The sequence below is a fragment of the Pongo abelii genome, chromosome 1, assembly GCF_028885655.2.
Source record: "Pongo abelii isolate AG06213 chromosome 1, NHGRI_mPonAbe1-v2.0_pri, whole genome shotgun sequence".
Lineage (NCBI taxonomy): Eukaryota > Metazoa > Chordata > Mammalia > Primates > Hominidae > Pongo > Pongo abelii.
In genome coordinates this window covers 109738654-109751432 of record NC_071985.2, presented here as the reverse complement: position 1 = coordinate 109751432, position 12779 = coordinate 109738654, and the positions used below count along the sequence as shown (strand labels likewise).

The window sequence follows — 12779 nt, the reverse complement described above, 5'->3', positions numbered from 1 at the left end:
TAAAAATAATCAGCTAATTTTATATTTTCCTGATTCAAATTTATATGCCTGTGTAATGTACAGGGTATTTTTTTTTTAATTTCTGTAAATCAGAATATTCAGATGTTGAAAAAGTCTTTGCCTTCAGATTTAAAAGATACCTTTGAAATGTAGCATATCCCAAAATGCAACCCAGAGGCTGGCAATGTCAACATTTTTCTGTTTTAAAAAACCTCTTATGAAAACTATTGCCATACTAAATTTTTTACTTGCTGACAACTTACAGCTGGAAAGGATTCTGTACATATAAGACATCAAATATTGAGGATACTGGAACTTTTAAATTAATGGCAAAGAAAGTCAACAAAGGAAGTTCATATGAAATCAAACAAGTAATATGATTACAAAACAAAAATAAGTTTAAAATTTTTCTTGGCCCCAGTCTCATCATTTCTGAGCCAAATACAATTCTCATTGAAATTACCTAACTGAAACTGAAATCACCATTCTAGGCTGGTTTTCCCATAAAGATGGACTGCTCCAAAAAGAAGAATCAAGAAAGAATTTGGCTCACAGTGAATTATTCACTTTGTCTTAGTTAACTAAAAATAAAATCTGACTGTTAACTACAGATATCATTTCAAATTCTGTGGTGATAATAAAGCAATGACCGCTTTTCAGCTGGAGGGACTAACTTTTTTTTTTTTCTCTATATCTAGCTGTGGTGCATTTTAATGAGAAATGATGAATGCATCAGCTTATATCCATGGAGCAGATTTTAGCATTCAGCTTGGGTCTCCCAGTCAATATCTACGAGTCTCTTCCTAAGATCAATGACACAGATACATACAGACTAACAAATGTGATACCAATAATCAAGAATTCACTCAGTTAAGATTTTGCACACTGATTTCCACACAAGAAACCTAGAATTTACTAGATTCTTGTGCCTGTGAGGCTCCACTCGTTTCCCTGAATCACAAAAGCTACAGAGTATTTAGATAGAAATATACCTACTCTTAACATGAACCATTTTAAATATATGTATTACTGTGTACACAGGAGTACACTTTAAAGGAGGGACTTCACTCTTCAATCTCTCCAATCATGTGTTACCTAAAGTGGCATGTGGTTCCCTAAAGTTTAATAACTGACATTGCCTTAAAAAAGGGGTTTGCTTCCCGACTAATGTGGAAAAAGTCTGAAAAATGATTTTAAATCTTTCACTAAATTTCTCATTTGGTCACATGGAGGAAAATGATTTCACCAAATAGATACTCTCATTGATTTTTTAATGTAATTTATCAAAGAAATGAAATATTTAGATAAATTCCAGATTTCCCCCACCATGAGCTTCTCTGAAAGTATACTCCATCACAGACTGCTCACTAAGAAGTTCTACTGCAGTGAAAGTGACCGAATTTAAGAGGACATAATGACTACTTCTGCTACACAGAATCATTATCCATCTCTAACACTTCCCTATGAGACGGAAGACGGACTTCTAATCAGGTACCAGAGAGGGCTCTGCCAACTTCAGGGCTTTGATGAATAAGAATGGTTGAGAGCCCTCATCATAAATGAATTCAGTATAACTGAGTGAGAAAGTGAGAGAACCAGAGAAATAAATCCTCATGTAGAAAAGTTAGGGGCATGAAATGCCAAATGCCGGTTAACCAAAGCTTTCTTTGTCATAAAGCAACTTCTATAAAAATTGCTGAAAATAAATTCTTCATGGCTCAATATGAATCAGTAATTTCCATTTCTATTACACTGTTGTTTACCCAAAAACTATTTTTAATGAATAAGACTCAGAGTTTGCCAAAGTGTTTTCCACAAAACGACTGTTTTGAGATACTCCAGATCTGTAATCAAGTAAGTCTGAAAAACCCCAAATACTTCACTCACCTCTTGGATATGCATAAAGCACACTAATATATAACGTTCGAAAAAGCCAATCATTAAAACTGTTTTATATTGTTTAAGCATTTCCTAGACATATTTGGCTACAAATCTAACATCTAATTAAACAGTTTGGGAAATGCCATCACATAATGTAGGAATATTACTAGTCATCTAAGAAACTAGAAAATATTTACTATATTCTAGGCAGTTGGCTAGCAGTTAGCATTCTAGTCTCTAAACAAAATACTGACTTATTTCCGTGACTTTTTTTTTTAATGTGACATCACTCTTTTAAGCAGCTCTGTGCTTCACAATTTTTTTTTTCCTGGTTTGTTTTCCACTTTTGTCTGTACTTTATTCCTTCACAGATGTGAAAGGCTAATAAATGTAAACTAGTTATATTAATCAGCCTCTGCCTCAGTTCTACACTTCAAATACAGTATATATTCTATCAACAATTCTTGGATAATAACAACCTGTACTTGTTTTTTAACCAATAAAACAGGCTGTGCGCCATGGCTGGCTCACACCCATAATCCCAACACTTTGGGAGGCTGAGGCGGGCGGATCACCTGAGGCCAATATGGTGAGTTCGAGACCAACCTGGCCAATATGGTGAATTCCTGTCTCGACTAAAAATACAAAAAAATTAGCTGGCCGTGGTGGTGTGTGCCTGTAATCCCAGTTACTTGAGAGACTGAGACAAGAGAATCGCTTGAACCCGGGGGGGCAGAGGTTGCAGTAAGCCAAGATCATGCCACTGCACTCCAGCCTGGGCAACAAGAGCGAAAACTCCATCTCAAAAATAAAATAAACAATAAAACAATGATGAAAACACAAATAACTACAGCACTTCGGAGTTAGTTGACAAATCCACCTTTTCAATCTACATTTCAAAATGTTCAGAAAGATACCATCCTAGGGGAAGTCAACCAGCAGCAACCTCTCTGCTAATTTTTGTACACAGAAACTTGACCTGACTGCACAAAGGTTTCAATAGATGTCTCCCTCTAAAATTAATATTGAATGACTTGTCATCTTCCATTTAATACCAAGAGGGTATCAGCCACAAACTGAAATATCATTCATATGCAAATAAATAACATTCAAGACTTTTATCGTTGTGGTTATTAATCTTGTAACGGATGGACATAAATCTATTTACATTCTCATCCTATCCTCAAATTTCACTATCCTCTCCTTTCATTCTTACTTTGTTCTACTCATATTCTCACTCTATCCTCCTATGCATAAAATATTATGTATTCTAATGAACAGAGATACCATTCGTGGGCAAGGAAAAAATACAATGAACTGCTCTTTATGATAAAAAAATCCATGATCTTGACACAGATGCTATCAATCAAACTTTACACAGCTTTACACTAAATTAATACAAACTGCTGATGAGTGGGTGGGGGGTGGTCACTAAGCAAACAGAAGCATGTAGGTGTTAGGAAGCATAAGAAACATATATCAGTGGGCAGGGAAGGCAGCTCTCAAAGGCCAAGAATGTAAGTTTTAAGTCTATATGGAAAAAGCTGTGGTCACATTTGAAGGCTTCTGAGCAGATGAATGATTAATTTCATGCTTAAAGAGTTCAGGTGTAAATAAACTGGATGGATAAGAAACTCAAAATCAAGAATTTTAAGACACTGGGTTAAGGTGATTGATCTAAGTCAAAGCCAACAGGGCATGGGCTAAATGTTGACATGGGATGGGATGAAGAGGCCAACAATGTTTCAAAGTAGAGGTTGCCGGAGCTTCAGGAACCAGAAGAGGAAGACTTGAGGTGAAATCTGAAACTGTAATCCCCAAACCTGGCTCAAAAGATGTGATACTGACTAGGAAAAGGCTGGAGAGAGAAGCTTCTTTTAAAGAGGTAATAAGGGATTGTTTTGATGTGCTGGGTTGAGGTGAAAATGACAAATATTCAGGTGGAAGTGTCCAGCATTCAAGTAGGATAACTTGGAACAGAAAGCCCAAATTATGTCATGGTGAAATGAGGATAATAAGTCTTATTAATAAAAACACGTCTTAGTAGTCTTTCCTGGGGAACATGAAAGATGGAATTTCAGAAATTTAGAGAATGAAAAAGGAAAGATTACAACAGAATAAGTTGATTAAAATAGACTAAAATAAACTGATCAGTGGCAGCTATCTTAAAGCAAGATATATCTTCTACAGCACAATCTACCCAAATGCAAATCTGGGCAGAGAAATACAAAATATTTTTAGGACTGATAAAATTTCAGCTATATGTCTTTTTAAAAATGCTGCAGAGAGAAATTTAGATGGATTGGCCAAATATTTGCATAAGGATTCCACAGCCGACATACATAATTTTCCAACTATTACGGTTAGCACTGGGCTTAGGCACTACCTTTGCCAACCAGTAGATTTTCAGTATTGCCCCTGGCAGACATCCCACTAGCAATCTCTCCCCATTCCCAAACATTCCCAACTATTCTAGTCATGCCAATTCAACCAATGTCCCATAAGCCAACATTGACTTACACCTAAATGTATCCTACGGCTCTAACTGTAACTTACTTAAATCACCCAAGCCTCTGTTTTCCCTGCTATAAAACATAAAATAGCTGACAAAATACCTATTTGTGTTTTTTGGAAACACGGGAAAAAGCAAGGCAAGCGAAAAGAACAGCAGAGACAATGCTTAATAAATATCACTAATAGGATCACCTTAATCCATGAAGAAAATGGAGTTTAATTTTTTTAATACAAAAAAACTCAATAAAGTTATACTTATGTTAAATTCGTGGTTATTTTAGGTCAGTGGTTTTAAAACTCAACAATGAAACTGTTTTCAAAAAGAGTTGTTATACAGAACAGAAAAAAGCAGCCGCAATTTTAAAAAAGATATGAAGACCCAGATTCTCACTAACTCATTCAGCTCCCTTCACACTCCCTCCCCACAGCCACCCCAGCTTCTGAGGCAGGTTCCCAGGGCTCCAAGGAACACACTTTTAAAAAATCAGTATTTTGAATATATAATAAGTGATGTAACATAAAAGTATGGTGAGAAAGTCCCATTGCCAAGAGAAACATGTTAATTTTTTATTTAAAAAATCATCACTCTTTTCATTGTGACATCTTGAAGAACGCTGAATGGCTTCAAAATAACTGTATATGCCAAGATTTCTGGAGTGGGCACGTTTGATCTTCTTTCATAATGAAAACTGACAAACCTTTTTAAGGGGATAGTATTGTTTCTTCACCCTCCCCCTCCTCACCCCTGCACACACATACATTTCTCCTTCCTGGGGAACTCCAAAGAAAACAAAGGCCCTTTAGCAATCAAGTAGATTGTCTCTCTTGATGGCATCCCATGAGTTATGGAATTACATACTGCGGGCCCAGGTGGATTAGGGCCCCTAGAAAGTTTGCTTCATCAACAGAGCGCTGTTGATTTTCAACTGAATTAATTACTCTTGGAGTCCAAACTCTCCAGTGTGCCACAGTCCTCATCACTCCCTAGTATCTTAAATATTGCATTATCTGTCCCCTAAAAGTATTTGAACATGTGACCCAGAGGAGAGGACTTACAACTTGACTAGGCAACTTCTGTCACACTGGATTCATATGAAATTCCACTGCAAGTGACATCACCAGATTGGGGACCCTGAAGTGTTTGAGTATCTTTTCCACACCTGGTCATTTGGGCTAAGAAATTCCTTCTTGACTGCCAGGTCTTTTAGCATTCATTTTGTAAGTCTTTCAACACCTACTTACTGAGAAGGAATGCTGGGCTAGACAGTGTGCTAGGGGCTGGGGAAACTGCAATGCATAGGAGAGAATTCCCATCTCCAAGAGGCTCACAGTCAAACAGACATAAATGGGTGATTACAATATACTGCAACAACATGGTTTTAGAAACACCTAGCAGAATCATAGAGACGAAGATGCCAGGAAAGGCTTCTCAGAGAATCTGGCTTAGCAAATATCTCAACAAAGAGGGCTAAGCAGGGATGAGCCGAAGGAGAGGATGGAAAGTAGGTTGTGGGTGTTTTCCAGGCAGCATGTGCAAAGGCCCAGGAGAAAGAGGAAGGAGCCTGTGCTTTGAGGAATATTCGATTACTATTATCAGTGTCACACTTGCTATTCATGTAGACAGAAGCTCCTGAAACAAAAAGGATACACTTCAAAAGATGCCAATATATCCATGACCACACAGAGTGTCTAGTCATATAATAAAGGGTGTACATATGCAGGCAACTCACATCCTGCCAAATATTAAATTTCTAATTTTATTATAATTTCTAATAAAACATTAGATTTATTATTATACAGAGTCATACTCCTTGATTGGGAAACTCAATAAACATTCTTTAGTCTCATGTCTTTTCTAAAGGAGAGAAATTAATGTTATATTCTTGGGTGAAAAAAATGTGAGGTCTCAAAAGAGTATAATACAATTTGGGGATGCATATATATTTTATATGTATATAGACAAATAAAACTAAAAGAATAAATTTTAATATGTTAACAGAAGACAGAAGTCATGTATTTTTTACTTTCTTCTTTTTGGCATATCTCTAACTTTTTTTTTTTTTTTTTTACAAAAAACAATTCTTATTTGTGTACTTTTAAAACCTCACAGTAATATTCTCACAATACATTCTTGGCTGAAAGTTCACACTCGCAATTCCAGAGCAGTCCATGGCCAGGCCCACTGGGCTCCCCTTGCTCTCTCCTTGGCTTTGGTAACCACTGGCCCCAGGGACTCAGCCTGCTTTCCTATCCATCCCCTCAGTAGCTGTCACCATGCAGGTTAACCCTTCTGTTTCTTCTACCACTAACTCCATGTCTGGCTGCAAGTGAAAGGAACAGAAGCCCAAACCTTTGGGTTTTAAGGAGTTTATTGCTAATCTGTAAAACAGAAAGAGACAGGAGATAAGCATGACAAAGTATAGGGAAGAAATGACTTTTGCCTAAACTTCCAAATTGTGTACAATTGAAGCCTCTGCTTTATAGTTCTTAGCACACCTCTCAAATAAGAAGGCAGTACTGGGAAGGCTCTGAACCTGTGGCAGAACCACTGATAGCTGTGGAGCTATTCCAAGGAGTCTGGGAATCAGGGGGATTATCAAGATCATTGTTAGAATAAATTAATCTTACTGTACATATAGCAGAAGTTTTCAAGCATATGTAAATGCTACTAATAACCAAATAATTACACCTTGTTTTTCTTTAAACTGTAACTCTCAAGTATGTCTCTACATAATTTTTTGATGGTAAAGTGTCTGCATGCTCAAAAAGCTTGAAAATACTAATGGAGGAGAAGGTCTCGGGAGTGTGATGGAACAGGTTTACATGGCAGCTTCATCATTTAATTGGTGAAAGTGACTATGTGTCTTAAACTCTCTGAGCCTCAGTTTGCACATCCAAAAGCAAGGATATAATTCCATGAACCTTTCCACCTCAAGTCCACAGGGCAGAATAGCAAGATGTTAACTGCCACTCTGAGGACCACCAAATAAAAGGACAATTTATTAGGCCACTTGCCAGCACGGACACAATCGCCTCTTGGCATTTCTTATTATCCACAGAAAAATTAAAAGTATAAATGTAGGACAAAATTATTGTATTTTTTTTAATAGTAACATGTAAGATCAATCTTTGTCTTTAAAATACTGTGTATCTCATTCTTGGAAAGCGTCAAAATGAAAATGATATAGTAAGTTTTATCTACAACTTGAATTAAAATTATTCTTGAAATATGTTCTGAATGGTTAGATGAAATGGTAATTAAATACAAATAGAGATAATCATATACTCTCTCTCCATAAGGCTCCCACCTCCTTCAATGAAGTCTAGTTCACCTAAAATGGCACTATTAATTCAATATTATAAGTTGATAAGCACATTAAATCAAAACACAGCAAGATTATTTTAAGAGTCTGACTGAAATGTCAGGATGAGAAATAGATTAATAAATATTGGTTTCTAATGTCGGTAATGAAAACAAATACGTTATTTTCAGAAAATAAAAGGTCTTCGCCATTAGGTACAAATCATAAAGGAATTATCTACAGTTACTACACTGTAACAACTTTTTACATATTGTATTATAGAACAAGCTTTTGAGAAGACAAAGCCAACACATCAGCAGTTTAACCAATCGTCTTTCTCTTTTAACAGGCTGGTCCACATTAGATTAGACATAAAAGGCCCAGGTATTACTTGTGCTCCATCTTAGCCAAATGGCTGAGAGACATCCAGGTGCATTTAAATCAGTGACAAAAGAAAACATTACCCCTTAATAAAATTACATAAAATAGGAAACATCTCTTACTTTAAGAGCAGCCTTGGTACTTGTTCCTATGGTGAAAACTGATGTTATCTCAATTAGTTATTCATCCCAACACCTGGCCTTGCTCCCTTTTCCACCTCTAGCTATGTTAACACTAGAGTTCAATAATTTGCTGATAAAGAATCTTAACTGCAGTATCTAACAGATCTTAGTGATTAAGCATGACTTACCCTTTGATTGTACAGATAAGTAAACTGAGGCCAAAAGAACTGAGGTATCTTATTAAAAATCAGAGAGCTAGTTAGTTGAAAAGCCCACCTGTCCTTCCTTTCCACATATGTCACCAGAAAAACAGCAATGGTGAAAAGTCAACTCTGTTTTTAATGGGCCACTTTGTATATTTTAACTGTTAAAATAATCCAAGAGGATATCCGTCATATACGAAGATCCTTTAGATATAATGTGTAGGACCAGCATTAATTTAATCAACCAAGTCTCCTCTCATTGTTATTAATTCATAATTATAAAGATGACATTACAGTAAATTAAGAAATACTGTAATTTCATTCTCTCCAAAAAGTATACATTGAAGTTTGGTGAATACTGTTATATTTTCAACTAGTAAATCAATGTGCCAATTCTGGGCCTTAGGCATATTGTATATACTGGAATGATACTCACTTTAATTAAATTTGTTTTGAGATGTAGAATGTAATACAGATCCTACGTGTTTTTAAAAGTTCACATCAATTTCAAGCTTTTAAAAATGTATGTACACAAGAAAGCTTCTTTTGCAATTTATATGTTTATAAATGTTGCCATTAGCTAAGATATATTTTGGAATGTGATCAAACAATATTGAATGTCAAGTCTTAACAGCAGGGCTGGTCTAAGGAATTCCCTCTAAGCTAAATCTGATACTTCTCATATGTGGCTACTGCTCTTTTAAACTACTGTATCCCTAAAGGGCTAAAAGGAAGAAAATCCTAACTTAATAAGTGAAGGCAGCAAGGCATAGTATTTGAATGGCTACCTTTCATTTTAACTCTACTTCTTAAATTCAAAATTGGATTTGGGTTTGTTTCAAGTTGTTCACAATTTACTAACGAAATGTGCATCTCTCATTCTTCCCCCAAAAGAAAGAAGTCATCCACTCCAGCTACATATAAGTCTCCAATTTCTTTCTTACAACTAAACGTGAAAACGGAAATACCACTCATTGAAAAAAAAAAAAAATGTATAGAGAATTGGCAGGCTGCATGTTTATGTGAACCTTCAGAAAATATGGAAACACGCAGCCGCAACTCACCAGGAAAATCAACACTAGTCATCAAATTATTTTGTGACATTTTATGTCTTCTATACATTTCACTTCATATCCAGTATTCCAGTTTTGCACCGGCTTGCCTGTATCAACCCCAAACCGCCGAGAGCAATCTAGTACTGTAGCAGAACAGTTTCAACATGAAGAGTTCTGCTCATTGCCTGTGGTGTGGTCTTCGAAACACCCGAATCAAACGTTGATTCCCCTCCCCCTGCTATTTAAAACCGAGGGACGTCAGGCTTGGGTTGTAGGTAAAGAAAAGCCACAATAATCAAACGAACAAGAAACCAAAATACCCGAACACGGAACACGCTAAGAACAAAGGAAACACAAGACTGTGAACAGGAAATGAAGCAACTCTACACACATAAATACCTTCTGGGGCCACCAACGTAGGTAAAAGTAAAGGTGGAGTCTGAGTATCTGAAATCTGAAACAGAAAGTCCTGTCAAAAGCTACCCCTGGAGTGGATTTGTTTTAACCCCGATCAGGACTTGGGCCCCCCATTTGGTGGAGTCAGGGGAGGCCTGGCCGGGCGGGAGGCGAGGGCTAGAGGGCGGCGAGGTCTCTCCGCGCAGCGTTCGAGGGGATGCGGCGCGCCCCCGACTGGGTGCAGCTGAAGGCCGCCCCCCGCAACAAGTGCCGGGTGCCATGGCAACGGCGGGAATTTCCCGTCGGGAAGGCCGGAAGCAGCCCTCGCCGGGCTCGCGGCAGCGAAAGCAAAATCCGATTTCTCTCCCGGGGGAGCAAAATGGACGAAAGGAGACCCCCCCCAGGCAGGGGCGCTGGGTGCCTTGGGAATCCGAGGAATCCCTTCTCTTTGCCAGTCGGAGGGGACTAGAGGGAGCCGAAGGGGCCGGAGATGGGCCAAGCGCTGCCCCCCGGGGGTCCTTGGCGCCTGGCGCAGCTTACGAGCGCAGCGCAGCGCAGCAAGCTCCATTCCCGGCCGCCGGCGCTCAGCCCATCACGCAAACCTGGCGGGTCCAACCAACCCCGCTCTGCCGCCGCTGCTGGAACCCAGGAGGCGTGCTTGGAGGCTTCGGGCACTACGCGGGGCTGGAAATACCACGCACTGCCCGTTCGCCTAGACCCCCGCTCGGGCCACGCGGGTTCTGCCCTCAAAGCTGGTAGCTGCCCCAGACTTGGGGATGGGGGGAGGGGAAGAGGCGAGGCTGGCGCCCCCTCCCGCTTTTGGCTCCCGCGTTCGTTGCAGCAGCTGTTGCCAAATGAACCCCAGAATGGTGACGTGCAAACCCTCCACCCCACCCCCAGCCACACACGTCGCGGTCAGAAAACTGGGAAGGGGGCGCTGGGTCCGAGGTTCTGGAAAAGCAAGAACTCACCTGCAAACAGGCAGTCCTCAGCTCTGGACTTCTGGATCACGACGTCGATATCCTTCTGAATTCGCTTTTGCCTTGAACACATCCCCATTAAATAAATCCCTGGAAAAGAAGCAGCCGCTATTTCCACCCCACCCCACCCCCGCCTCGCACACTTCCAGCTTTCGTAAATACTCAGTTAAAAATGAAACCTCTGGCCGAGGCAGGAGCTGAATGCCAAGTGGTTTCGGAAGTGATCCTGGGTGAGAGAAGAGGAGGACGTGGAGGAGGAGAAGGAGGGGGAGGTCGGCTTTCCATTCCCAGATGTGACCGCCCAGCTGCTGCTCGCCGCTGCTGGATTCCAATTTCCTCCCCTTCTGGCAATGGATTGGTGATGACACCGAGTCTCACTTTCTCCGTCCCCCGTCCGGACCAACCGCCGTTGGGGGCCGAGGGTGCCGGAGACGGCCGGAGAGCGATCACCGGCTGGGCGGCGGGCCCCGGCGAGGGGCGAGCCCCGCTCCGGCTCAAGCGCGCACACCCCTCACGGCCCGCACTCCGGCCTTTCGCACCCGCGCACACTCGCTCCCGCGGGCGGCGGCAGCCGTGCCCAGGCTGCTGCAGCACCGCCCGCCGCCTAGTCACCCGGCCCGGCCGCGGCCGCCGGGGCTCGCAGAGTATCAGCCATCCCGGGCAGGAGTCTCGTCTCCCCACCCCGACCTCCACTCGGCGCCGGGAGCTGAGCGGCAGTGTAGGTAGTGAAGACTCCCTGGGGCTCCCAGCCTTCCCTCTCCGCGCCCCTCCCCCCATCACTTTTATGAATTCGACTACACTTTCTAAAGGAATTATGAGTCTTGTGGCAAACACAAACCGGAGTGGCTGGGAGGGGGAAAAGGGGGGAAAAGAAAATCTTTAAAAATTAAAAAAATAATAAAACGAACAAATCTTTACTTGTTGCCACATCAGATAACACGGAAAAAGCCTTGAAATTACTCCAGACGTGCACCCTCCCCTTCCCTCAGTGCCTGAGTCTTTTTCCTCCAGATCGAAGCAGTTCAGCCCTTTTGGGGCGCCGTTTACGAAACACAGCCCCTTTTGAGGGACTTCCTCCTCTTGAAAAGACTCACCAGTTCTCCCTTCCTAGGAGTTTCTGTTCATGAGAAATTGTCAGAATCAACTGGCACGTTCCAGGGTCTTCCTAAAGGATGGAAACCTGTTTGGCTTGTTTTTTAAAACCACCTCTTTTGACAGTCAGTCAAGGGAAAGCTACAATCCAGGTGTTCAGAAATGAGATACTGCTCTGATTCTCGCTTTCTGTTCTGCCTAAGGACACCTCAGGCTGACGTAGCTGCCCCACCTCTATATCGGTTTATGCCCTAGGAGAGGTCTCCAGCAGGCACTTTTCTTGCTGATCTTTTCTCCACTGAGGAGGCTCCCGCCAGTAGACCATGACTCGTTCTGCTTTGCATTCTCAGTGCCACGTACAGTGCCTGGAATACAGGAGGGTGACCTAAATGTTGGCTGAATGCATGAATGGTCATTTTTTGCGGCCTTTTTTCATTACCCTGTCTCATCAGCTTTCTTATCAGCATAAGTACCCAAGAGTTGCCAAACTGTTTCAGACCCTTAATCAATTTAGTTCTAATTCTGACTGTGACAACATGATGTTCAGCATCGTAGGAATGACTGCCATCCCTGAAGGAGTCTTAAGATTCTGTAGAATCAATGAAAGATTCTATGTTCTAACTCCTTCATCTTTCAGGAAAGAAATTACAAAATAGTTTCGTTGTCCAGTCATATTCACTATGAGTTATAAAAGGAAACATTCTTCTGCATTATCCAGATCCACTGCAGCCTTTGATGTAGTAAAGCCACAGTCACAACAGGCTATATCTCCTGTTCAGTCCTCTCCTGAAATGCTTCCTGTTTATGGTAGGACAGGCTCAAGCCCTTAGTCCTTCCTGGATATGTTGCTTTG

At 40.9% G+C, this 12779-nt stretch overlaps 2 protein-coding genes across 2 annotated transcripts in view; one reads left to right on the top strand and one right to left on the bottom strand.

Moving 5' to 3' along the window:
• LOC129058910 (uncharacterized) overlaps positions 1 to 11611 on the bottom strand; it is a 59759-nt gene extending 48148 nt beyond the window's left edge. Inside the window, exon 1 of the mRNA XM_063723847.1 lies at positions 10826 to 11611. Within this exon, the coding sequence (XP_063579917.1) occupies positions 10997 to 11611 (615 nt within the window). The 3' untranslated portion in view covers positions 10826 to 10996. The remainder of the gene's footprint in view (positions 1 to 10825) is intronic.
• Positions 10072 to 11771, top strand: LOC100451395 (uncharacterized). Its single transcript, XM_024240346.3, is given in 4 exon segments — positions 10072 to 10153; positions 10156 to 10250; positions 10253 to 10396; positions 10399 to 11771. Coding segments are annotated over 4 exon segments (807 nt in total). The 3' UTR covers positions 10885 to 11771.
• Positions 11772 to 12779: the final 1008 nt, after the last annotated feature.